General features: G+C 38.6%; 1 protein-coding gene and 1 long non-coding RNA gene across 3 annotated transcripts in view; one reads left to right on the top strand and one right to left on the bottom strand.

Annotated features, from left to right (window-relative positions):
* Nucleotides 1-45: 45 nt before the first annotated feature.
* On the bottom strand, nt 46-13702 carry opn8a (opsin 8, group member a). Its single transcript, XM_056404700.1, has 4 exons — nt 13630-13702; nt 6917-7210; nt 3054-3379; nt 46-438 (listed from the first exon to the last, which is right to left on the bottom strand). The coding sequence occupies exons 1-4, from the start codon at nt 13700-13702 to the stop codon at nt 46-48; spliced, it is 1086 nt and encodes a 361-aa protein (XP_056260675.1).
* Nucleotides 11011-27807, top strand: part of LOC130187268 (uncharacterized) — a 37780-nt gene continuing 20983 nt past the window's right edge. For both annotated transcript variants that reach the window (XR_008830431.1, XR_008830430.1), the window contains exons 1-3: nt 11011-11353; nt 12540-12720; nt 20185-20238. This is a non-coding gene — a long non-coding RNA (uncharacterized LOC130187268). The remainder of the gene's footprint in view (nt 11354-12539; nt 12721-20184; nt 20239-27807) is intronic.

The following is a 27807-nucleotide window of genomic DNA, read 5'->3' as shown; positions in this document are numbered from 1 at the left end:
AGTGAACATGGTGAAATGAGAATGTAGACTTCTTCACCAACAGTATTAACCCACAGTCATTAATTCACTTCCAGGCTGTCTGCCAGGAGCTCCCATCAGACCTACACAGGTTGTGTCCATCCCATCTCCAAAAGTAGTGCAGTCAGAGCCTTTAATCATTTTGCCTTCCGTCTTTGCTTCTTCAGCAGGCAAATTGCCATGATGAGAACAACAAAACACCAGTCTCTGGAGGTGCATGAGCTCGTGCCACGAGGTTCTCCTGAAAATGAAATATATGAATGGGTTGTATACGGTGGAGCTCTTAGCAAAGAGGCAGGGTAACAGGGTGATGAAAGGACTCATGTGGCCCTGCTCCTGGGAGTGAAACATGCTCCAGAAGCTGACAGCCACGTAAGGGGCCCAGGCAATAAGGAAACCTAGGCTGATCATCACAGCCATCTGAAATAAGAAGAGCAGATCAAGGGAAGGGCAGGGAGGGAAAAAGAGAGAAGTACAGGGGTGTGTGAAAGATGTGAGTCCAGTAAAGGAGACAAGAAGGTCAGTAAGACAAGGATAGAGGAGATGGGGGGGGCATCATTACTTTTGCTCAATTTGCACAAAACGTGTATAACTGTTGAACAGAGTTGGGCTAGCTCTTTCTTTGTGCTAAGTTAAGCTAAGCAGCTGCTAGCTCAATGCCTGTTTCAAGCACTAGTGGCAAAGGTGTTTGATGATACAAATAAAATGTTGCAGAGCTTGAAAGCAACAAGGCAGCATCTTAATATCAGACAAAAGTTGCTGTGCCACGTCAAAGAATAACACTGCTGGATAGAGTGATATAATGTAATTTTATCATCAAATTTTCTGACCTGAATTCTGATTTCTTTAAATTTTCTTGGACAGTATGTTATTCTGTGGTAACAACCCAACCTTTCAGCACATGCGGGGGACAAAACAGCAGGCCATCGTTCTCTTTGAACATGAGTGATTTGACAGTCTGTCATATTATGTAGTGAATAAAAAGGAAATGATTCTTGATGGGCAGGAAAGGGACAGTCTTACTGGCTATCTGCTGAAAATTTCCACTTCTCCATTCTTCATCATACTTTTCAAAGCCTTATAAATTCCTCCTTTGAATATCCCACATATGAAATGATAAATCAAATGTGAAAATTCACTTGTCAACATGAATTCCAGGCCAGTGTAAAATACATAAAAGCATGAAATTAATCTATCAGTGATCTGTATATATAGGGTTTTTTTTTCAGCTCATCACATGTTCCACACTCCCTCTTTGTATAGAGAGTTTTTTGAAGATGTTCAGTTTTTCCAGGTGATGAACAATGAGCAACTGTTCTGAGTTAAACATACCACATGACTTTATGTTAGAAACTAAATGTCATTAAAAATAAAAGGATAAAAGCTTAAAGAGAGCACTCTTCTATTCACTTAAAAAATGACGCACAATACAGTACTTTGCAGCTGCTATTACATAATTTTGAGGTGGCACAGGAGGCAGCAGGGTGGCTATAGAATAGTCCTGCTAAGATCATAGAGAAATAGTAAATTCACTGCGATGGATTCAAACTACCTTAAGTGGTCTGGGGAGAAAGGGCAAAAGAGCCCTTTTCTCCCAGAGTGTCCTGCTTTTCTATAAGTGAAAAGGTAGACTTGCCAATCAGAAAGCATTGATGAATCCACATCTCTGATCAATGGAGCATTTTAATTCAGTTCTATAGCTGACTGCACCGTAAATAATTGGCACCTATTTTGTAAAAAAAAAAATACAAAAATAAATAAATGAAGCAATCATGTGTGAGAACAAAGTGAAAATCAATTTTCCAAGAACAGACATGCATAAGAATACAACACACACACACACACACACACACACATTCGGACACATACATGTTTGTGCCTGCAGGGCATTTGCTGCAACACAAACAAATCTGTTGTGTTCACTCAAACCCAAATGTGTAAAACCCCAGAGTGGTGACCAGTGGCTGACCTTGTCCACTCTGTCAAGCACAACCAGCAGATCAGTGAAACACTTCCCCTTTTGATCTTTGTCAATCCCTACTTACTTTCCTGCAGTCACATTTATCCACAGCCTAACTGAAATTATGTTCAGAATCAAAGGAAATGGCTTCATTTTTAAATCTAATTCAAAAACATTAATTTCAAAGTCAATTTTATTTATTACTTTATGTATATAGTGAAGTGACAAACATTAAAAATCCAAATAAAGTGTGTATATATATATATATATATATGTATATATATATATGTGTGTGTGTGTATATATGTATATATATATATATATATATATATATGTGTGTATATATGTATATATATATATAATAAAATTTTGAGTTACAGGTAGACAAGGCTAAGGCTGTTTCCAGCTTAACTAATCATCTGCTGGTTCATATTTAACATAGAGACATGCCAGTGGTGTTAATCTTTTGATCTAAATCTCAGCAAAAAAGCAAATAGCCATATTTCCTAAAATGTCAAATTATCCCATTCCATGTTTACATCCTCAGTGGGAATGAATATATCCAGTAGCAGTGTCCTCTCTCTGTAGGGAACTACAGCTGGTAGCTTTGAAACTTTGCCATTTCACGAATACACCAGAGGTACGTCAACGCTTGACAAAAATGCAGCAAATTCATTTCAATATGTTCTCTGTACGAATATGTTAGTGTTGTCTGGATTTGGTGTATTTTATGGACAATGGGTCCTATAATGTAAAATAGTAACTGCAAAGTATAGCTAGCTCTTGTGCTAAAATGACTTATTGACCAAGTGCAAAGAAGAGAGGGAACAGAAAAGCTCACTGAATCACTAGATAGAGTCAGTGTTGTCAGAACGATCCTGTGTGCTCAGACATCATGTTTATGTCTATGTAAACCAAATAGATCTATTTTCTTTGATTACACTTATTTACTAAAAGCCTTTAATCACACTGTTTGCATTCCACAGATGAGGTTGCGTAAGATTTCTTGTATCATGAGACTACATGGATGAGTTAAAGGGCAGAGTCAATACAACATTGATTATCTTATACTTACAAGAGTGATTTTCTTTTCAATATTGCCATATTGAAAATCATTGCTCTGGATGGATTGGTAGGCCCTGTGCAGCTTCCAAGCAATACCAAAATAGGTGAAGACAATGACCAGACAGGGGAGGAATGTGCAGAGTACAGATAGAGTCATGATGAAGGTGGAGTGATTTAGGGACTCCCCATAGCCAGTCCAGTCTATCGAGCAGGCAAGTCCAAATGGCTCTGGCCCGTAGCTGCCCCAGCCAAGCAGAGGAAACAAGGCCCACAGGCCGGCATACAGCCAGATCCCACTGATCACAATACTGACAGTTCGCCTCTGGAACTTGATACCTGTGCAGAGACAGATTTTAAATTCAGTTTAATGTGTCAACTATATGGCTTGATTGTGATGTTTGTAGATACTGTACTACTTTGCGCCGTAGCATATGCTAACTTTCGTCATATGGCTTTTGTACCATAAAACATAACCAGCGGCTACTGTAGGCAACATTTGTTTTCATCACCTCCTTTAATGGCACAGCATGTACGTGAGGAGTCTGCAAGTGATAGCAGAGCTGAACCGTTTTAGTTCAGTCAGAGACATATCAAATTAATTCGACCGATTTGCTGGGAAAGGTTCTGGTCTTTGACTGAGCTCTCAAAGACTCTGAGCAGCAGTGAGGATTCTGGGGGAGGACCTAATCCTCTCACAAACATGAACATGAGATTTTAGTTGAATCAACAATACCAGGTTGTTGGGAAGGTGGCGAGAGCTGCTCCAGCAAACGGCATTGGCATGAGCAGGTGTCAGGTTGTACAACCCATCTGTCATATAAGAATGTCAAAATTAGATTCTATAAAACCCTGGGAAATGTAATATAATGCCGACATTTTTTACATCGAGTGCCAGTGTTTTTCTAATTTACAATTTTTACAATCTCCTTGCATTTAAGATTAAGGTCAGTGGGAAGATTGCAGTTATGGCAAACAAAACATTTAAAGCTGGAATCATACTACTGCAAAGACCTACACAGGGAAGAGCATTATGGTTAACTGTAGCTAGCAAAGGCTAGTAGAGGAGTGGACTTGCACATCTCCCAAATCTCAACAACACATTGTGCACACCTGTGCATCAAGAAAGTTCATTGGTTGATTCCACTCCTGTCGGCAGGTGGTCAAAAACAAACAGTATTTGTGAGACCTCCATGCATGTACACCTACGGCGCATGTAGCCTAGAGAAGTATACTTCCATCTTAAATTGTGAGATGGGAAACTGTCCTAAATGGACATTATTCATAGGGATGGCCCGCTGGGTTATAATTGCTGCATGGATATGATTGGAAGTTACTAAAGCCTGAGCCAGTGATTCTGAAGCATGCAAGTATTGCAAGCTGATGCAAATGTTTGTGCTTCGCCTGAATTGACCCTAAGCTCCATTTATAAAGGCCCTACCTCTCCAAAACTTTATATATTAATTTAGTTTGCTGCTCAGCTAACTGAGTTCACATGGTCTTAGGAAAAGACAGATGTCTTACCCAGAACATTTATTACATATATCACCATCCTAAATAAAGCTAGGAGCTCTTGTGAGTAATACCAGTGAATGATTTCGCTGTGTGGGTCTTCACAGCTTATTGAGCTGTACACATGTTGCCTCCCACTGCTAAGTCCCCTCAATAATCAAGTGTGTAATTAACATTTCGTTCAGAGCTCCCTTGTGTTTTTACTGGCATTAGCATGCTATTTATACCCTAATAGTGTAGTGATATAATGTTGGGAGTGTTACATTTAAAATGTATTTCATGACAGATTGCAAAATACATTCCCCTTAAATGTAACTTGCAATGTGTTTTGTTACTGTGAGTAAAATATTCTAAATACTTTGGATTACTTCAAAATAGTCTGGCATTATGATCACATGTAACACTGTGGATAACTGGAATTCATTCACAAGATACTGCTACCTACAGGAGACTGAAATGAAGAATCACTCTGATGGTGATGTTTTGTCTGGCAAAAAGGATGAAGACCCAGTTTTCCATGACCTTTTATTTTCCACAGCATTACAAGATTAAAATAGAATTATGTGAATTTACAGCATAGAACATTTTGTTTTCACTTTGTTGCCTCGCAAATGATCATCTGAATAAAAATAACACCAGAAAAGGCCGTTTTTTTCCCTAAAGCATGAAACATGCGAAAAAGATTATAGACTAAACGGGTTTAGCAAGCCTTCTACTTTGCCAAGAATGCTAACAAGCTGATCAACCATTGCCAGGCGTGTAGCAATTTGGCAATTACAACTACAACTACTTTATAAGTGATCTCTTTCTGTGATCTATTGATTTTAACAATGTAACTGTATTCTGATTACCACCTATTTCATTTCTAACTGTAAGTTTATAGTTTCTCAAATTTTCGTATTCTAAATACAAAATATAAAAGTACTCTGTTACATACATATTCCATTCCCAACATTGACTGATATACAGCTATAACCACATCGATTCACCTTCAGCAGTTAGATATCAATCCAGTTGCCATCTTTGACCTGAAGCACAGACTGGCACAGCATTATTCCCTGTTTTGTCAAATATCATGACAGGCTTTAGGTGTGATTTTATATTTCATTGATATGTCCAACTAATAAAAGCTCATAAAGGAAATTATCTTTGCACTACATACTGTATATGATAGACAGCAACATATTGTAGGTGATGGACTTGTGCGTTAGGTGAGGGAATGAAATGTCAGCATGTGTGGCCAAGCAAGATTTGATGAAAATCTGGATCTCAAAACCATCTCTGGAGGAGAGCTAAAATGTGTTGAGACTTCAGATTGCACAGGCTTTCTTAAATGCGCAATAAACACTCCATTTCTGATTACCATAATAAGCACTACAGGTGCATGTGTTTACTTGTTGATTCGGTTATTTGGAAAGGTGTGCAGATGGATATTAAAAGGGGAAAGGGGCCCAGTGAATCTGCAAATGTGCTGCACTACTGGTCTGCAGATGTTCAACCACTTGATTACATGTATGAACTGACATGCTTTCAAATAAATTCAGGTTTAGTTTTGTTTATCTTCATTCATCTTCTTTAATAACAGGATCATTTTGGGAGTGCATAAATTGCATACTTAAGATTATGGTTCAGTGAAAGTGTACTCATCATTAATGAACTGAATGTAAAAACCTTTCTGTAACTATCTGTTTACACTTTTATGCTGTGCCTGTGGTAACACACCCAGACTAATAAAGCAATGCAGAGTGCAACAACACACTGCGAAGCTGCTGCATAACTGGTCTTGTTTTGAGGCAGCCTGTGCCCTGTGGGTTTTATGCTTAAAATCAGACTGAAGTTTTTGGATTGTAGTGCAATGAACAAACTCACAATGCTAAGTGTTCACATTGCTTCTTGGTAAGAAACAAGAATACTTAATTTGACAGTAAGATCGTTTGCCACCCCAGGTCTTATCACTAAATACAGTATTTCATGTGCAGTGATTGCTTTGTATCCAAGAACAAATGAGTATCAGTGTAAATGTCAGTTAGAGCATGAGTTTTATCTATTATTCAGCACGACCATGCTGTGTGTACTGCTCGTCTGCAACCAACTCCCTGAAAAGAATTAAGTACTCAGTGAGTGGAGGAATGAAAGCAGACAGACTTGTCAATGCAGCAGCAAGAATTATAAAAGATTAGAATCTCAAAGGCTTGTAGGTCAAAGTCTGGGTCCCAGATATTTAAAGGCTTTCTTCACCATTTGATGTCCAGCTTTACCCCTGCGATCTTTGAAGATTACAATATTGATTTCTTAATGCCAAATGGTAAGAACTTAGGCTTAACTGCTCCTATCTCTCTGAAATCCTATTTAAGATCCCACTACCTGTTTTGGGTGGACTTCCTGTTACCAGGTACCGGACCATCCCCATCACAGCCAGAGTCATGATGCTGGTTATACTGAAGATCATGCCCATCAGGCCATAGTAGAGGCAAGAGGTGTCGCCTCCAAGCCAGGCATGGTTAAAAGCTGAAGCAATGGACAGAGGGTACATGCTGAGGGCCATGCCAATGTCTGTTACGGCTAAGTTCACCGTCAGCAGCTCAGGAGCTTTGAGCAGGGTGAGGCGACGGGATGCGTTGACCAGGACTGCTGCATTCCCCAAGATAGACAGGACAGCTGTAGGGCACAACAAGAAAAGAGCAGAGATAAATCGGTGCAGGGCAACAGGCAGTGTCATCAACTGAACAACCACCCTGGTTCACGTTTGGATGCTTCAGTGGGAACATAATCCCGATGGAGCCCTAGTGAAAAGGGGTTTTGAGGAGGTGTAGAATGCCACGGACCGCTTGGGAAACAAAATCTTCTCTCTCTACACTCTCGCCAATCAGCATCTAATTTTGTGTGACTGCTGTACAACATTTAGATCTGATCTGAATACCAACAGAATCATGAACATTAATTGCATCACATCTGTCCACTGTAATCATGTTCTTCCATTTGCCCTCTCGCCGTCTGTTTCTAAAAGACAAAGCGGTCATCATTGCTTTAGTGAGTTATCACACGGAACAAGAGATTAATTAATGTAATGTAAATGTGCTTCAGTCATCTGAACAAACAAGACACCTTCAGCCATGTTGTATGTTGTTGCATGCAGCAGTTGAGGGAGTGGGTTTGCTGTCAGCGATCACATACTTTTGTGTGTTGCTGAGACCAAGAAGGATCCATTTGATTCTTAAAAAAATACACTGATTGACATCTTCCAAATTCTGACATGGTTGTCGCCCTTTCACAAGAAAGATCAGGACTCATGCAAGCACGCAGTTTCATTGCTGATGTTCTTCACAGACAGGGGAAGAGTTTTTCTGCTGCTGTAACTCTTGTCATTGAGGATGAATGCATTGTGTATTCTGAGAAGTGATTCTTCACACCCCTGTTGCCCTGTCTACATGAAACTGAACCATATCTTTTCTCCTGACATGAGTCACTGTGAGTTTTTCTCCTCTCTCAGGCTTGGTTCTCACATCATGCTTGGCTAACTCCAAACACTGTAGAAATCAAATTAATATACGCTTGACAACACCATTAAAGGAAAAGTTGGACATTTGCTTTCTGGCTGAGAGGTACCTTGGACAAACAGTATCACTCCCACTTCTGTATGGTACACCAATAGCCACTTGTCTGGAGTGGAAACAGCTAGAAACAACAACTCTGGCTCTTAATTACAAAATCTGTCAATACCAGCTTCTGTAATCAATACATTACATACATACATTACTTATTTTGTTTAATTTGTGCAAAAAGCGTAAGCGTAAGAACAATATATTATGGTTTTAATGGGAGTTCTTTGCTGGACTTTTGACTACTCTATGTGAGACTATAAGTCACGCTAGCTAAAGTTCTGACTGTGAAACACTGATGTTCAGCTTGCTGGAAAATGTTTTCTATCTTCCTTATACAGTATTTTCTATGAATCGGGGCTGTTGTGTAGTGCACAACAGCCAACTCTCCATGATGCCACGACAAATATATTGGAATACACAGCATAAATGAGAGATTAGAAAAACAAAAATATATGAAAAAGCATCTGTTTAGATTACTGGATTCAACAAGTTTATACTGAATCTTAATTATACATTATATGTAAGATATTACACGTTTGAAATTCTTTCCGATTCTTTCATTACTGTGCAGCAAAGTGCTTACAGTGCTTCAGAAATAGAAAAATATTGGACCATTAATTATAAAATTATTGCTAATGTCTTTTCTATTTCCATTAGAGAGATTGGTTGATGTGCTCTGGGTTCAACCAGTTTTACATAATACCTCTCTCTTACATAAGCTTAAGGAAATTTGATTGATACAACAAACAATATTGTGCTGGCATGTGTTCATTTTTTAAAAAGTCCTTTTAATCTGTGAAAAAGCACAAGAGATTTTTGTCCCTGAGTTGTCCTAATGGATTTTCCTCTCCCAGAGCAACCTTGACACAAGAGAGCTGCACTCATACTTAATTCATGCACTTTCTTATCATCATAATACTACAAGACACCAGTGCACACTTTGATGATTTTATACATACTGTAAGTACATGCTGTGAGCTGCAGACCTTGCCACAAACCCCTGAAAATGAATTCTTATTGTGCATATTGAATGCGATATCCTTGCAGTGCAGACCCTTGAATGATTTTGTCTTCAAAGCCGATTTGAAAGAAACTCTTGCAGAGACAGCTGTTGTACTGTGGGAAACAGTGGCACGTACAGTACTCTGCATACACCCTTATAGATACAGACAACAAATACAGTGACAGTCTTTTACTGCTAAAAGATCTACTGTAAAGAACAATCATATTTGATGTATTTGACATAGGCTATTCTTAGACAATATATCCTACAATGTCACATTTCTGTTCACAAGTCTGCAGCTCTATTTTTAATTCTAAATAACTCCTCAACATATTATTCTTTCCCACTGGACCTTTAAGTATCTGACATTTTGACACATACTGAACACTACTGAAATGTATTTATTCATTATGGGTTCTGCTTTCAGCTTGTGAAAGATCTATTGTAAAAAAAAAACCCAATGCATCTGATTCAAGGCAATATTTTTCATTTCCAGTCCTGCCTCTTCCCTCTCCTTCTATTTGACTTCTTTTTGTCACTTTGCAAGCAGCACCCATCACCTATGACTCAGGAGCTCTGCTGCAATGCACTTAACTCCACAAGAGCTATTAATGAAATCATTTTACATTTCATTAACGGGTGGTGAAATGTATCAAGATAGACGTCCCCAACAGAATAAAGGATATTAATGCAGGAAATGTCGATGAACAATCATGATATGCCACCTCATTTATTTGTGATAAGTTGCTGTATTGCATTTTAATTTCATACTTGAAGGCTTTGGACATATTCACTGCTTGGTCACTGAGGACTGAGGGCTAATTCTCTATTATGTGAATGACTGCTCAGGATAATCTGGTGAATTTGTTTGGTGAATGATTTGTACAGAGGCTCTCATGGTTGTATGAAAGATGACACTCAGAACAGGAAGAGTTAGGATCAATAACCTTAAGGCATTGGGAATGAACATTGATTATAAAAAGCAGCTGCTCTCTCATGTGTCTTCTGAATTGGATCAAGAGTAAAACTCATTTACTCTTGTGTACAGTTGACATACTGTAGTGCTGTAGTGTACTCCACACACCCATGCACACACAGGAATAATAATCTCCTGTAATTTTAAAGGCTGTACATTTAATTGACCCTTTCTGAATGGTAGAACTGTGGTGAACACATTAAATGTGACTGTAATTAAATTATCTTCACTGCACTCGTGATAAACTGGAGTCAAAATGCAGAAATGTTCAATACTGTAATATGGAAAATCTGCCTTCTTTATTCACAAGCGGTACAAGCAAATTGATGATTGGACATGATTCTGTGCAATTTACAGGGTTATCTGAAGAACATAAAATTGGATTAAACTAAAATTGCAGGGCACTTAGAATAAATCCTTTTCATTAGATTTTGAGTCTCCTTCCTTTGTCAAGCCAAGTTGCATTAATTGATTTTTTGGTGCAACAGATTACAACAGGCCCATAGATACACAGACAGATGGCTAATGTGTTAGCAAGTACGTAGGCTGTATCCAGCAGTTCATTAAGAACACTTTGTCTGATCTCCTTCATGAAAGTTTTAAATTAATTTTTTTTTTAATGTTTCATTTACAACAAATTGTCTTGGTCTTTAGCTAACCAAATCTTTCATTATATTTAGCTAACCTCATCATACTTGGTAACTTTATCTATTTTGCAGTTAGTGTACAGTGTTTAGTGTTTAGTGTTTTTTTGGTTTTTTTGCTGGGTATTGCTGCCTTTTTGACAGAGGAAATGTGTATTGTTAGGGTCAAATCAGGCCAGGTTGTGTTGTGTAACATTTCAATGACCTGATATTTACAGTATTTGTATGTTTTGTTATGTTTTATGCGCCATAAAATTTTACTATCAGTGTGGCGTAGTAACAATTGTTACCAGATGCCACCGGTAGGCGGAGCGTATAGCTCGTGAGCTGTTTGGGAAACATGGCAGACTTCAGGTACAGCAAACACGGCCTGAGAAAAGTTTGTGTCGAGATTCATTAATGCGAAATACTCCCCCCTTAATAACGTTAAATGTGTATTAGTGAGTTTGTCAGTTAGTGTCTACACTTGCCTAGGACAGCAATCGTCTTTTAGCATGTTAATTGCATCGTTAGGTAATGTAGCTAGCAAACTGTAACCAGTGCTAATTGTACTTACGACGGAGTATCCAGTTAGCGGTAAGTTACCTTGACGGTGAAATATGATGTAGCTGTTGTTGTTGTTGTTGTTGTTGTTGTTGTTGTTGTGAAGTGTATTTCTATAAATGTATGGGATACAATTATAGTGTATATTTAGATGGAAGCCAGTTAATATTTTGTCATAGGTTAATATTTTGTGAATTGTTGCTGTTAATTTTATTTACTGGACATGTATTAATCATTTGCTTTATTACTGGTATCTGCGAAGTCAAACAAATCAATGATCATGTCAATGTAAGTGACAGTGTGCATTGATCAATATTAGCAATGGAAAGTGCTGTTTTTTGATATTTACTTTCCATAGCTTTGCAGTACAGTGTTTACTCATTTTTTGTCAGTTAACAGTACAGTATAGTGGGCATTTCAGCAAGAGAGTGTGAGATTTATATTTGCCTTTCAATCAGTGCTTGAATTGGAACAAGAAATGCATCTGTGCTCTAAGCTGTCAAAAATTTTGACCGTAAGTTCTCCTTAATACATCCATGGCAGCCACTGCACAGCATGTGGCTTTAATCAAGACCTGGTATGATTACTGTTCATGAAATACATCTGAAAAATAGTAGGCCTAACAGTAAATTTCTTTAACAGTTGGAGGTGTAATGTATTATATATTGTTTAAAGTTACAAGCTTTTCATGTAGTCTTTGGCTGCACACGAATGTATTTGTGCAAGTGGGTTTCAAGCAGTTCAAAATATGCAATTTACTCACCAAAGAGATTACAATTACATAAACACGGCCACATAAGGCAAGGCTATAATGTTTGGTACTTGAAATGAAATGTCATCTTGAAACATAATGGCATAAAGACATATATATAAATGTTCTTGTTAAACTAAATTCAGCTGCTGCAGCTTCCCTGGTGGCTAACTACCATTTCTTTTACCAGCATTACACTTTGTGATATGTGATTATGTGATATTCATATATATGTAGTTGTTTTGATTTTCCAGACTTTAGACATGACCTCAGGCAAGTGTGTTTAAGAATCTCCATGGAGCTTCATATTACATAACAGTACTTGATTCATTGTAAGTAACAAAAAAGGATGCATGCAGACTTTAGCATCTTTGGTACATTTATCTCAACTGCATGGATACTGTGGGGAAATCAAGCAGCTGAATGACCATGTGTCCTCAGTGACTGATAATCCTTATTTTACCCCAGATCACCCGACAGTGGCCTGATGCTCTAACTCTGGCACTTCATCACCTATTGTGATTTACTTCATGACAACACCAACGAAAATGGCAACACAATCGACCAAGCTCAGGCGTGTGGAGTCATGAGTCATTCTGGAAACACAAAGCAACACAGCAGCAGTGAGGTGATGGAGCGTCTCTTCATGGTAAATATTAACAACCACTCATTTAAGTGTGTCTATGCTTGGGCAAAGAGAGAGAGAGACTACCTGAAAAATAGTTATCAGTTACTCATTCCAAGACCTTTATATGCCAGTCTTGTTCTGATGCGCATTGCATTACTGAAGTTAGACTTTCACTCTGTTTCATCTAGTTGATCATCATTACATCATTTACATCATATTTTATGGTTTACTGACCAACCACTACAAACAGTAACTTGAGTTGATGACACCCCTGTGATCAGAAACCTGGAATGGGTGTTTACATGGTACAGTATCCTGGTTTCTGTCAGAGTACTCAAGCTACCATATCAAGGTTTCTTAAAACTGGGGTAAAGGTTCATCCAGGGTTCTGCAACAAGGATATCGTATTTACATGAGTAAAACATATCAAAGACCAGAATATAACCAGGATACTTAAGTGCACACATAAACCCTATAATTGCTCTGTAGGTCAGCACATTTGAACTTCATCCAGCTCAAAGTCACACTGAAAGATAGCAGATGAACCTCATAGTCATCATTTCATTTCAAATATAGTGCACTGGAGACAAAACGGGGGCCAAATAACAGTTATCACGTAACTGTTAAAATGTTATAAAATACATTACTGTTTGGTAAGAAAATTCAATAATATAGCGTATTTGGAGAGACTTTGCCAACTGGAAGACTCTGTTGACATCCCAAAGCCCCATCACTTTTATGAAGTTATAGGAACAAAATGTGAAGCAAATAAAACAAATGACATTGTATGCACAAAATGGGGAGAGCAAAGCAGTCATTTTCAACTGAACTGAAATCATGCATCCTGATTATGTCTTTTGACAAGCAAACCAAGAATATTTTTGAGAAGCTTATTACAATGTGACAATCAAACAAGTAAGTAGTACTCACCAATTATCACCAGGTACATCCCGGCCCAAAAATCAGCAGTAGGTGACAGTTTGGACGTGTACTTGTTATCCATGTTTGTCCAGTCAGTGGTCAAAACAGACACAAGAATTACTTTCAGTAGAAGAGAAAACACGTTTAACATGTGCTAAAGTCTCAAATGTACCTGAATTGAATTTTTGAATTCAATTGAATTTAAAAGACTGAGCATGTTGTTTTCCTGTCTTCTCTATCAGGCTTCATGATCTCTCTGTGCGATGCAGCATCTGACACCCTTAATACGCGGGCATGAAAACCCGCCACATGGACAATTTACCGTACAGTATACAGTGGTGCAAATGATTGATTGACCCCCCCCCCACCCGCATACATTGCAGCAATGAACACAAAGACCCAGACCCCCCCCCACACACACACACACACACATGCACACACGCACACATACACACACATGCACACTGCTAATGCATATTATAATTACTAACAATCTCTCCATGACACATTTTGCCTGTCCCTTTAAAAAAACACTCCACTTACACACACACACACACACACACAAACACAAACACACACACACACACACACACACACACACACACACACACACTCACAGGCTGGCTCTATAAAAGCCAGAGGTAATTACACAATATAATGTTGGCTTTAGCAGAGTGTGAAAAAGTGATTCAATAATTATTGCTTCTTTGTAATAGTAGCAAAATTGCATCTCTTCTATCTCTCATGTTAATGTGTCAAACTAAATTAGGCTATACTCATGATATCATTTTTTGTCCCTTTAATTTTGGAAAATGAATAGGGAACAGAAGCTTTTTTTTCTGTTATGATTTAGATTGAAGATTGAATTGAAGATAGAATGGGATTATTATTCTAGTCAGGAGGATTTATGGTGCAAGTCAGGCCACTGTCTGTTTACGAATATAATGCCTGTGTGTGGGTGTGTGTGGGTGCATCTTCGTGTAAGGGGGTTGATATTGATTATAGTATGCTTTTCACACATGTGGAGGGTATAATTATCAAGACATCAACCTGTATGTGCGTCACATCCAGGTTAGAAAGGTGTACACAAACAACATAATATTAAATACAGTATATACTTTAACAGGAAAGGAATATTTTATTGTAGTCTGTGTTACCAGACTATATATTAAGTTCAATGAATTGTGTGTTGTGTTTGGGCTTCTTTGGACATGGTTAACAAGTGATGGAAATCCGCTTCGTGTTTTGGGGAGATTTTATTGTACTGACTCTAGGGAAAACTGAACCCTTGACCCTGCTTAATATTGCCTGCAGCATGTCTTTACCTTGCACCTTTTCCACATTTATCCAAGTGTTCTTTACACCTCTTTATGTGTGAAAAGGGCAGTGAAAACATTAGGGTTCAGGGTGTAACTGTTGTGATGAAGCATAATTATCATATTGCTCTGTAGTGTTATATGCTGCAGTTCCACTCAGAAGTGGCATGCTGGTCTGTGCATTAGCAGGCGAGTTAAGAGAGAGAACATAGCATTCTTGCTGGCTTTGAACTGTACAAAAGCAGACTGTATTCAAGGCTCATTGACATTTTACAAGAATTTATGAAGATTCTGTACAGTAGTCAGTGGAGATTTCATAATGATCACATGTAGTGTCAGTTCTGTAAATGTGTTAAAAGCAGTCACAGCATGAAACAGATACCAGGCTTTGCTAATGGAAGAGGAAAGAAAGGAAAGTGTCAAATGTAAATTTTTTGTTCCTGAATATGACACGTGTTTTACAAATTGATAAAAATGGCCTATGGGGCTTTTGTAGCAGTTGTACTTTGTTGAAGATACATTTTAATTTAGCAGTTAGTGTCGCACCACATGCCATTGTATGCAGTATAGTGTGCTGAAGCCGATTATTAAAGACTGCTGAAAATATATGCCGAAAACAGCCGCACTGCTTTGACATTGTTTTTTCCAAACACATCATTTCAGACATACCATTGTTTGCTGTATAGCAAAAATAAAGAGCTATGTAAAAGGAACATGAGTGTATAAAGTACAGCAAAAAACAAAGCCAGACTAAGGATGAAGAAAGAGTGTGCAGGCTGTATCCTGCCTTTCGTAGAGATCCAGCCACAGCACCATATCAACTCATAACTGATGCTTATGTAAGTATCACCTGGAGAATATGAATGCCTCTTCCACTTACAGTAAGAGCTATGCATCCATGTATGGGGTTGACATTCATACACCTTCTATTGCCATGCCAATAACAACTCTTTCCTTACCTCTGGCCTTTTTATATAATGGCATACCCATTACCCTCAGATGTACTTTGTATTTAGTACTAATAAGAAAGTCATAACATGCTAACATGCTAAACTAAAATGGTCACATTTTGAATATTATTTCCACTAAACATAAATATTACAGTTGTTATCGTGAGCCAGCAGACTGATGTTTACTCTGGGTATTTGCCCAGTGAACCAAAGATTCCTAATAGAAAGTTTATTGGAATTTGAGGCCCCTAATCTCAGCATGAGTAATGTCCTCATATTCATAACTACATATATGCACTACAACAATTAATTAATCATACAGAGTGGCATCAGGATAATGTCAGAAGTGTAGCATCAGATTAAAATATGCATATTTTTCATAGCTAAATGAGGGTCACCTCAGGATAATTGTAATCTTTGCTCATAAGATTACACACTCAGCCCTATGGAGACTGGATGTCACAGGAGCTTACCAGAGGGTTTGATCCATCTTCATCCATGTTTGTATTGTTATCTCCAGGTCTATAGTGGTTTTTAGTATTGTTGGATTAAGTTAAGAATACAGACTGCTTTTCTTACTCCCACTGACAGTGATAAAGGATGGTAGATCAGACTGCATGCATATTCATTTGAGGTTAAAAAGTTTTTTTGTTTTGTTTTTCTGTTAAAATAGTATTTATAGGATTTTGAGATTTTCTAAGTTTAAGTCAGTGTGTGATGTACTAAACTGAATGTGCCTCTGTCCAAATGAGCATCTATCTGGATTGTCTATGTGCAATTTAAGAGTTGAGGATTTTGAGTTTATTTAATATTGAGTAGGAGAAAAAAAATACGCTAATGGAACTATACAAAAAAAAAAAAAAAATCAGAAATTCAAGTGGAGTGAATACAAGGAACCCCAAAAGGCCTTGTTCTTCTATTTTCTGTCATATAATAAAACAAGCTGTTCATATGTATTAAAACAGGAACTTAGGAATTTATCTGACTCAAGTGCTGATATGTAAAACAAAGCACCATTTCCATGCACAGTATTTTCCTGTATAACCTGTGGTGCTCCTTCACCCGCATGTTTTAGCCTAAAGATCCTACTGTGCTTGAAAACATAATCAGCTCCTGGTCCTTTCCCATTAAGCTCATGAAACTATTAAATCTCTGGCACCACTCTGTCAAAACTGAGCTGCAACCACTGCAAAAGGGTGGGGGTTCGGGTGGAGTAGGGATTGTGGGGGGCACAGTCAGAGGGGATGAAATAAGAACCTTGCCTTCTGCATTGTCTAAAACAAAAGCTAATAAGATAATAGTAGCAATGCTAATACTGTCATAATCACGGCATAATTAGCTTTTGGATTTGAACATGAGACTTATTCATGAGACAACGGTGTAGATGGGCTGTAAGCAAAATCCAGTTCTGACAGTCTGTAAGAGAGGTGTATGAAAAATGGTCAAATGGATGCCATTTGAGTTCGTGCTTTTTACACATTTGCTGTCAAAACTGGGATCAATAACAGGAATGCAGGTGTGAAAAGGGAGCGCATGATTAGACATGGAGTGCTCATTACTACATACCTCCTTTCTGTGTATTGTCGCTGTGAGATAATCTTGAGGGCAAATCTCAAAGAGGAGAGGCTCTAAAAATAGCTCAACATTTATCTCATTGGGAATCATTCACCAAGAACAGAATTTATGCAGTCAAGAGTACTCTTACACACATTTGAGTGCTGACAGTTTGAGAAAAATATGTGGTTATTGCGTTTTCTTTGGTTCTACAGTTATATAATATTATATTATTTAAATTACTATAATATTTTTGTCATTTACAATATTTTTGAAAAATAACTTTTGTTATTTTACAAAGCATTATGGTCTTTTAAAATAAATGAACGATACATTAAAACTTAACCGCTTGTTTGCGGCTCACTTCCTGCAGCAGTACCTCCACTTCAGAACCACTTAAGTTCCTTTTGCGTTTTGATTCCCGTTTTCTGTCCTTAGATTTTCGTTTTGGCATTTTCTCAACTTTCCCTTACAGTATCTGTTTGTGACTTCTTTCTGTGTCTGCACACGACCCTTCAGTCTCATGCCCTTTTAAGGACATTTTGGGGCTTACCTATTCTAATTAGGGCCAACTGGCACACGCTTTCAATTTACGAGGAGATTGGCATTCATCAATCTAAGAACACAGGTGCGCACAATTCTGTGGTTTAAGAACACGTTCATGAATCTGGCGTAGAGTTTCCATTAGAACTTTCTTAAGAACAACTTAAGAAAGAATTTGAGAAAATACTTAAGATATTGGTGAATGAGGCCCAATGATCTCTGCTGTCCACATTGATCTCCACTCTACATTCTGATGTGCCCCTCTAATATATATATATATATACAGTGTATATAATGTATATATATGAGGAGGAAGAGGAAATATGGAACACCAAACCCTGCCATAAGATGTATCATTGGCAGACAGAGGAAGTGGCTGACATCAAGAAATCCTACCAGTGGCTAGAAAAGGACAGCACAGAGGCTCTGATCATAGCAGTGCAAGAACAGGCCATAAGCACCAGATCAATAGAGGCAGGGGACTACCAGGGCAAACAGGGCCTAAGTTGCCACTGAGACAGTCAAGCACATATTAGCAGTGTGTAAGATGCAAGCCAGTGTATACTGAGAGGGATAAACAAGTGGCTGGGATAATGTGCAAGACCATCTGTGCTAATTATGGATTAGAAGTTAGACCCGAAAATGGTTGAGAGCAGCAGAGCAAGGATCCTGCGAGACTTCAAGTTCCAGAATGACAAGCAGCTGCTATCCAACTATCCAGACATCCTTGTGGTTGACAAGGAGCAGAAGAAGGGAGTGGTGATAGATGTGGCAAACCCAGCTGACAGTGACATCAGGAAGAAGGAGCACGAGAAGATTGAAAAGCAATAGGGGCTGAAGGAACAACTGGAACAGATGTTGACAGTTAAATGCAATGTGTTCCCAGTCCTAGAAACAGCTGTGCATTTATGTATATACTCTATATGTATACATATGTTAATCAATAATAATTCATGAAAACAATTCCTAATATTCCTAAATTAAGTGAGTATTAAAAAGATAATTAAGAAGTAATTTAAAGTGATCCTGACAGTCCAAGCCACGGGAGCAGGTGTAGTAAATACTGTATAGACACAACTTCTGTATAGGTAAAGGTAGATATTTGAAGATTTCCTGCCGTGACATCGCCATCTAGTGCTGCACATCACATTGAAGGAAGGAAACAATGTATTAGCAATGTAACAACAATGGCTGATTAATTGTTTCATGGTTAATCAGTCATTAACTTGAGAAAGTTTTGACCTACTGATCAACTGTCTCACGAGAGATACACTGGTTGGATAAGTTATCTGGCACCTATACTGTCCCTGTCCAATTGTTTGCATGCTTGAAAGTAGCATGTTACACATCGCTGGAATCATGGACTGAGTGATCTCTTAGACAGTCCTTCTACACTGATCCAAAAGCTGCTTCAGATGTTCCCACATCTCTTGATCAATTTAATATTTTCCCTTAAGTTCAGGTTCATCCAGTGCAATAAAGATGGTAGTAATGATAAAGATCATCATGTGTGAAATAACCCATAATTTATTCTGTTTAGTTGAATAAGTGCTTTCATGAATAGTCTGTTTTTGAGCCATTGTACTGTTTTTCAAATAATGTCTAGATTTAAGTTTGGAAATATGAAAGCCATTATTTATGATGGTTAAGATGATTTATACATCTGTAAGGGGACCAAGAATATCCTACTTACTGCCGTATTGCTTTTCGAGGCTTTAACATCAACTTTTTTGTATAATTATGTAACCTTTAACCAGGAAAAATCTCATCCAGATCCAAAATCTCAAATAGCAAGCAATAGGCTTGAGACCTACCCTATAAGGGACAACTATTGGTTAATTTTGTTTTTTTTACTGACACAGCCTCCACCTGTGGACCTCAGACTCACGGGTAGCTAACAGGAGCAGGAACTGATGAAGTAGAGGTCCAGATTCCTTGGGTTTCAGGACTTTAAAAGTTTTCGGAAAAGCCTTCAAGTCCTTAAAAACTAGCAAGGAGGAGGTCAGGCTAGAATGGCTAAATTCGCAGTGATCTCTGATATCTACACCTGGCACCAATATGGACAAGCTGCAGGCAATATTGAGTGAGGCATGGATAAACGGGAATTGCACTGAGCCGACAGTGTGTAAAAGGTCTCAAGATAAGTTTGGTGGCTTTGATGTAGTGCCTTGATGATAACGTTGATTTTCTTTTCTTGGCAGGGGGGAGGACACCGTGGTCTACTCAAGAGTCTCAAAATTGGACCAACACATGAGGTGAGATTCTCAGTCTGTCTATTTTATTTTAGAACAACTGCAAAACTCTCAAATCCAACTGTTTTATTGTTGATGATATCCTCTTTAGTGTACAAGGGGCCCTCTAGGGTATTAGTTCTGCCACAGTTCAAAAGGAAGACAATGTCAAAGAGCAAAAGCCTGTTTTTTTAGGCTTGTTAGGTAACCATAAAAAAATAATAGGAAGGAGGACAGGTATAGCAGTAATAATTCTCCCTGCAAGTATTTCTCATGAATGATACATTTCAGACATTGTCTCATATATCACTATGCCTTAGTATGTACAATGTTGTACAATGTTGCCCAATCGTTTCTGCTAAAACTTCTAGAGCAGCAAAGAGCATGGGTTTAAATGAAACCACATTTTAATAATGCAGGTTCTTCAGGAGGTCTTGGCACAGTGTATTCTTTGCTCTCTCCTGTGTGTGTAGAGTGAAAGTCTTTGTAAGAATACAAAATCAAAAGAATCCTTGAGGAGGATCATTCATTATTCAGTGTATGTCATCTCAAACAGAAACATTACGTTAGACAAAGGCATTGTCAAAGTGTGTCAGTGAAGATGATGCTTATATGGATGTCTACACATTATAGTCTGCATGAGATCGGGTGTAACATGAGACAATATGCTTTTTGAGATATTACAAAAAAAAAATCACCCCCTGTTTTCTAGGAGATTTAATATGTGAAAGACGCAATATAGACTATTTTAAAGTTTGTTTAAGAGGAATACAATGCAGAAATCAAGTTTTTTTTTCACTTTCGAGTGATACAAAGAAACATAAGCCTTTATTTTAAATCTGTAAGTTCAGCCTGGTTAGAGTTATGCTATATTCAGCAATTGCAAGAGTGACATTCTGCTGATTTTTATCAGCCGCAACAGAAATGATTCTGAAAATGGCTATTTCAGTTTCTGAGAGCGAAAGGTGACATCTTCAGGTGTCTTGTCTTATACGATCATCAGCCCGGAGACCCAAAGCTGTTCAATAGGCTATCATAGAAGGCCACAGAAACCACCAAATATTCATATTTGAGAATTTCGAACCAAAAAATATTTGACACTTTACCTTAAAATGCCTTTAAGAATTAATTAGTTATCAAAGACTTGATAGTTTATTTTCTGTAGATTGTTTGATCCACTAATTGTTCAAGATCAAAATTTATCTACAGAGTGTGGTGGGAAAAAGATGGATTCATGTTAACATTAAAACATTGCAAGTCAGAATATCACCACTAGAGAGCAGGATTGCTTATCTCATTTATTCCTTTCACTCACAGTACATGATCATGTACAATTTTACAGTATGATATTGCTGACTTGTAGAGATTATATGCAATTATAAATTTTAATGCTTGGCCAAAATTTGTGCTTATTCAGACGTATTAATCTGACATAAAGACGAATGTCGGGGTAATTACATACAGAGCTCTTGAAAACTTAGTTAATCTTTAAACTTGGAAGATGATTATAATTGTAGACCACACTAGGTACCACTTCATGAGTCAGCAGATACCCATATTCTCTTCTTAAAATAATATATTATCATTACACCATAAGTAATTATTATGATAACCCTTAAAATATAAAAGAACTAATGTATAATTTGTCACATCCTAATCACCAGTGTTGGGCTGGTATCAGGTTAATCCCACAATCTATTAGGTAAACCACGACAGTCCTGTTTCCAATCCTGTTGTGGCACTGTAAATAATCTCCTGTTGAGATGTATTGGTATCAGCATTCTGTGACCACTAATGCAGATGAAGTTTCAATATTTATTTTTCATATAAATAATCACGGTCATTCTGTTTAAAAAAAAAAAAAAAAAAATCCCTGAATGCTCAGGAGAGGCATGATAAATTTAGTTTCCATGCGAGAGAGTAAAAACAACTTTGACAGCAGCGATGTTTTAACAGGGCAAGTGAATTTTGGCACCACCAAAGGCACTTTCCTGTATTTCTTTTTCAGAGGGATACATGCAGCTCAGCTTAATCAAGGCTGCTGCGCACAAAGGGGGTATTTGTTTAATCATTTTGGCACTGACAGAGGTATGCACAGACAACTTGGACTCACAGCCACTGCTTGTGTGGTGTCAGTGTACTGTATGCGTGTGTCTGCGAACATGTGTGTTCTGTCAATGCAGCTGTGTGTCTGCCTTTGCTGTGTCTGTTTGCCTGCAGCTGTCTTTATCTGTCTGTTTTGTTTTCAATCTTTATTTTAATTCTCTGCTTTTTATCTGAGAAAAAGGAGATTAAAGATCTGAATGGTTGATGACACTTCAGATTATTTTTTGGATTGTGACATATGTAAGACAACAGTTTAAACAACAGGACTGAGGGTCAGCAGCCATGCTAGCGACTCTGACTGGCTGTACTTAGACACAATGCTGTTTTCAGCTAAATGCCAGCTGTGAGATGCGACATGTGCTGGGTGACAATGCTAACATTTGTCAATTCACACCAACCTCTGAGGATGATGGGAATGTTATTAGTTTTGCATTTTTTTAGAAATAAGCCAAACTACTGGGCAAATTTAAGTTTTGACCTTACGGTGGTGCTAGAAGAAAAGTCAGAGATCACCAGAGTGAACATACAGTAAATGTCTGGCAATCCATCTACGATGTTTTTAGACAATTCAAGTTTTTGTGCCAATACATGAAGTAGATTTTGAGATTTTTCACAGGATCAGTGAGAACTCACTCAGTAAGATTTTGGCTTTATCCTTTGGGGACCATGAATGTTTGTACCGAATTTCATGGCAATCCATCCAGTCAGGATATTCCACTGAAAACCAAAAATGTCAACGTGCTGGAAGTGATAGAGGATAGATAGACTTAATCTTCTGGGTGCCATGAATGACAAAATTTCATGATAATCTGTCAAATCGTAGTTGAGATATGTCAGTCCGGACCAAGCTGGTGTAGCAGTAGACTGACATTGCTATCCGTCGAGCCATGCTCCTACCAGTGCTGAAAACAGTACAGGAGTCAAAAGAAATAAGAATATGTGTGTTTCTTGTTACAGGCCTTTTTTTTATGGGCCTAGTTGTCTGGGTAGCTTGTAACAAAGTAGCAGCTGTATTGCAATTGTCTAAGAAATCCTTTAAGCCATTGATGCCAGATCTTATTTCACTCGCTCTGGATGGCTGTTTGATCAAGTGATGGGACGGGCAGCACTTTAAAGGTACAGTATCTGCCCAGCAGCCATTCATTTTGAAGCTGTTATTTATGTAGTCACCCACAAAAGTCTACATCCAACCCGTCAGACATAACTTGAAAAGTGTGGTGCCATAATGACCTGCAGCATAAAATATTTACTGAGTACCTGAGGCCCTGACAGCACACTGTCAGCACAGTGTCCACTTTAACTGTACGCCGCCAGCCTTTGAACAAAAAAGAAAGCATGTGGGGAACCTGATACCTGTTGACACAGTGTTTAAATGACAGTATTCCACAAACATGGAGGCGGTGGGCCTCCTCCAGGGACTTGTATGAGCCCGCAGCTCCTGTGTACAATTTAAATAGCTTGTAGATGATTAGAAGGATCAAATGGCCAAGAGATAAAACCACAAAGGGGTGCTCTGCTCCGTGTGAAAACATTAAGGTGCTCATTATGATTACTTATGACCTGTTGACTCAGTAAAATTGCTGTGAAATTGACCATACTGTTGAGGAATGCTGTGCCCAGACAGACAGTAATTGCATTTCCTGTTAGTCCCTGACTTCTTCTCTCTCCCTCTCTCTCTATGTATGTGTGTGTGTGACTGAACACCTATTTCAGCTGCCCTTGATCGTAGAGTTTAGACTGAACTGACTGTAACAGTGAGGTAGTGTAACAGAGACCGTCAAAAGAAATGAAGCAATACTGCACACATTACATTCAAATAACACTGGAAGTGAAAACCTTCAGAGAATGTTTTTCATTAGGATTTTATCATCATCATGAAAAAAGCTTTTCCCAGACCTCACAACTTGACCTAGCCCTATTAGGTTTAACTCAGCTTAACAGGATTTTTTGATGCCATCGATTGTCGGGAGAACATTCACCTCAAAAACCTGATTTGAAAGCACGGTATATTAGCGTATGTGCACGTATGGCACATATAAAAAACTCCTGCTGATGGGAAATGCAACTCCCCAGAACGGTTGACTGCATCCAGGCCTCCTAATGGTGCTGAGCAGAGAGAACAAGCTCACTCCTCCATGTCCTGTTCGATAAAACCGGGGTTTGGCCGTATGCCATCATTCGGGGCTTGGCAGGATGCAATGACTCGCTGAGGTTTGAAACCCCATTAAAAATTGTCACTTTATTTTAAGCAGCTGCCACACTTGTGAGTCCCACATCCTTCTGGAAAACCAATCAGAGCCCCAGTGCTGGCCGGGGATTGGCCAAACAGCATTCATACTGTGATTGTCTGAGTTGTTAAAGTTTGTTTCCCCTAGATGACTTCAGGGTAATGAAGGCTTTTAATTTTCTTGTCAGCTGAATTAAGGCGTCTGTCCGGCGTGTTGTGTCTTGAGACGCTGGGAAGATTATTTATGAAACTCTCACTGCATACCTGTCTAAACCATGATGATTGTGTGTGGGCCAACCCATAATCCCAACTAGATTTAGTGAATTTGCTACAGCTAGACACTTTATAGCACAAACCGCCAATTCTCAAGGTTACCTTACTACAACCCTCCTTTGTCAGCTCGTAACTGCACTTTCATTGCACTATTCCACTGAAGGAGAAATCTACAGAAAACAGGATGAAACGGAACAAAGGAGGGGACCAGCCACCAAATCCCATGTGCCTGAGCCTTGTGCAAGGCACGTTGTATGATAAGGGTCAGGGACATACTTTATAGTCAGTGCAAGGAGTTACTAATACTACTACAATTGCAAATATTATTTTGCCTTGTCTCGTTGCAGAATAGGAGTCTACTGCTCTACTGTGTTTACTTTTATTCTTCTATAGAGATTGGCAACCACGGTGAGCAGAAGACTAAATGGAAATGGCTTTGCTGATGTGTGCTTCCGAAACGGAAAAGACTTTACAGTAAGACTTTTCAGAGTCTCATTGTTGTGTAAATGATTTCTACTCCTTGAAACTTGTAAAAAAAAACAAAAAAAAACAAACATATGCTGACCAAATACAGTTCTTGCAACTCAAGCTTAAGTGCATAAAGAAAGTGCTTTCAAACAGGAGATAGGATATCTAGAAGTACTATCTAGATGACTCAGTAGGAACCGGATTTACTATTTATCCTTAAAATGCTTAGCCACTGGTGTACCATCAGTTCTCTCAAGACTCTTTTTCAAAACTGATGTTGCCTCTGGGAGAAGGTGCAAAAAATCTTGTAACTTAGTGCTCCTTATCAGAGACAATAAAAGCAAGCACAAACAAGAAACCTAGGTGGATAATCAGTGTCTTTGGAAAGACTTTGTTTTTATTTATTTGCAGCGATAAAATAATATATATATAAATAATCTCTTTATATGACTAAAACCTGCATTCATTGATTTGTTTGGCAAAAAGCTGTAAACACAACGATGACATATTATCACATTATAAAGTTATGATTGATGTACTTGTTTACACATCCAACAAACAAAGATTTTTTAATAATTTCGAGTCGTGTTTCCTGCCACATGATGAATTAAAATTAATTAAAAATATTTACTCTCTTTTCTCATCTGTGATGTTTGCCACCAGTCCCCGAGGGGAATATATGGCTGTTAACCTGCTTAATTCTCCACTATGTTCACCTAGTTTCTTACTTTGTCTGCTGTTGGATGCTGGGCAGGCAGAGTACAGTGTCTATCAGAGCTTTTTAGCAGAAAACTGCTGCATGTTGCATATGGTAATGACACCGCTAAGAGCGGAGTGATTGAACCAAAACCTCAGAAGTCGTTGTCTGAAATCCAAAACGGTGAGCTGAAAGACACAAACAGGCTCCATAGAGCTCAGAGGAGCTGTGGAGACGCAGCTAATTCTCTGTCAATTCATCACTATGAGCCTCCACTTTGACAGCATGCAGATTAGTTTAATTAGTTGTTAATATGAAAGTAATAATTTTTAGGTCTGTTTGAATATAAAACAAACTAGAAAAATGTCTCACAGTACAGCGCGTATTAGCCAGCATCGAGTGTCTATTCTCTGACTTTGCATTTCTGCCTCTGTCTGGTTCTCTTGTACAGCCATACACATACATACACAAAGCCACACAAACACACACACTCTCATGTATGTAGAACGGTTTTGTCTCGCTTGCTGGACATCAGGCTGGCAATTTAGTCCTTATAGCGTGCAGATGGTTGGTGTCACTCCAAGGTAAACCTCAGCTCTGCCAGACAGAGTGCACAATACCTGCCAGCAGCCTCCGCTCTATCATGGTCTAGTAGCGTCCACCAGCCCAATGCTTCATAGTGGGCGTCTGCCTAGCAAATCCATACACACAGTTTAGTTCCTGTTGTGCTTCTGTCCTCAAACGACTAGAGATGAGTATAAACAAGCCCAGAAACCCAGCTGTTTATTGTTACAGGTATATGCAGTCAAGGCCTAGCGACAGGGGGCGAAAATGCGACTGTTTATTTTATATCCAGTTCTGAAGTGTGCCTGGAGACACACTGAACAGGATGAATAACACATTTAGGAGGAAAGAAAAGACAAAAAGCAAAATAATCAACACTGGAGCAGAAAGATGGAGGGGGTGTGCAGAGGAATTTTGGCATAAATTTGCAACAGCAGCACAAAATTGCATGAACCAAAAAGTTGGGAGAAACATGTCCTTTCAATGCTTTATGAAAAAATATTTTTGAACTGGAAGAAATGGGGAGAAAGAAAGGCGAAACGGCTTTGTTTTTGTCTATGAAAGTTAAAATGTTTGGCTGGGCTGAGTGCCAGCATGGAGGACGGCCTGCTGTAGTTCCCCTCTTCTGGTGGGCCATGAAGCAGAGGTCAGCTAAGTCTGCTGAAATCAAATCCAGTGTTTCCCACCCGCAACAACAATGTGGCAGAATGGCCCAAGGGCAATGACATGATTATGTTGTTGTGTTCTGGGCTAAATCTAAGGAGAAGCTCAAGCCCTGCCCTTGCTGTCTCTCTGGATTACAGTGACATGCAAGGCCTGCCTAAGCAAAAGCCAGGTGCCTTATCCTATCGCCTTGTGTGGCACAGAAACAGCTGAATTAGCAGAACCTTGGCTAACATTAGTCTGGCGTACTAACTGAGATCATATCCTCTTTCATGTTTGAAACCTGTTCGACATCTCTGTCAAACAGTCCAACAGTATTCAGACCTGATGACAAAAGCAGATACACTATGATGGCAAAACACCTTTTAAATGGTATTTTTCCTGCATGATGCAGATGAAGTAAGAAAAAATTCTTTTTAGATTTGATAACACACGAAACTTAACTCCGGACTGGAGGGTTGCTTGGTCGCAAACAGGAGATATACAGTAGTGTGGCCTACACACTACAGTGGATGTAAAACTGTTTGAAATGTTACACTGTTACAAGACCCTGCTTAATCAGAATGAGCCATGGTTTTCAGATGGTATTTAGATA

This window comes from Seriola aureovittata, chromosome 19 (assembly GCF_021018895.1).
Source record: "Seriola aureovittata isolate HTS-2021-v1 ecotype China chromosome 19, ASM2101889v1, whole genome shotgun sequence".
In the NCBI taxonomy this organism is placed as follows: domain Eukaryota; kingdom Metazoa; phylum Chordata; class Actinopteri; order Carangiformes; family Carangidae; genus Seriola; species Seriola aureovittata.
Note: the sequence above shows the minus strand (reverse complement) of the source record. Positions and strands in the feature narration are given on the sequence as shown.

Excerpts from the sequence above, each read along its gene's own strand:
- opn8a (XM_056404700.1), bottom strand. The coding sequence starts at position 13,702 with ATGGATAACAAGTACACGTCCAAACTGTCACCTACTGCTGATTTTTGG. Across the intron at positions 7,211-13,629 it reads GATGTACCTGGTGATAATTG|CTGTCCTGTCTATCTTGGGG; the intron begins GTGAGTACTACT and ends TGTGCCCTACAG. Across the intron at positions 3,380-6,916 it reads AGGAAGTCCACCCAAAACAG|GTATCAAGTTCCAGAGGCGA; the intron begins GTAGTGGGATCT and ends GTCTCTGCACAG.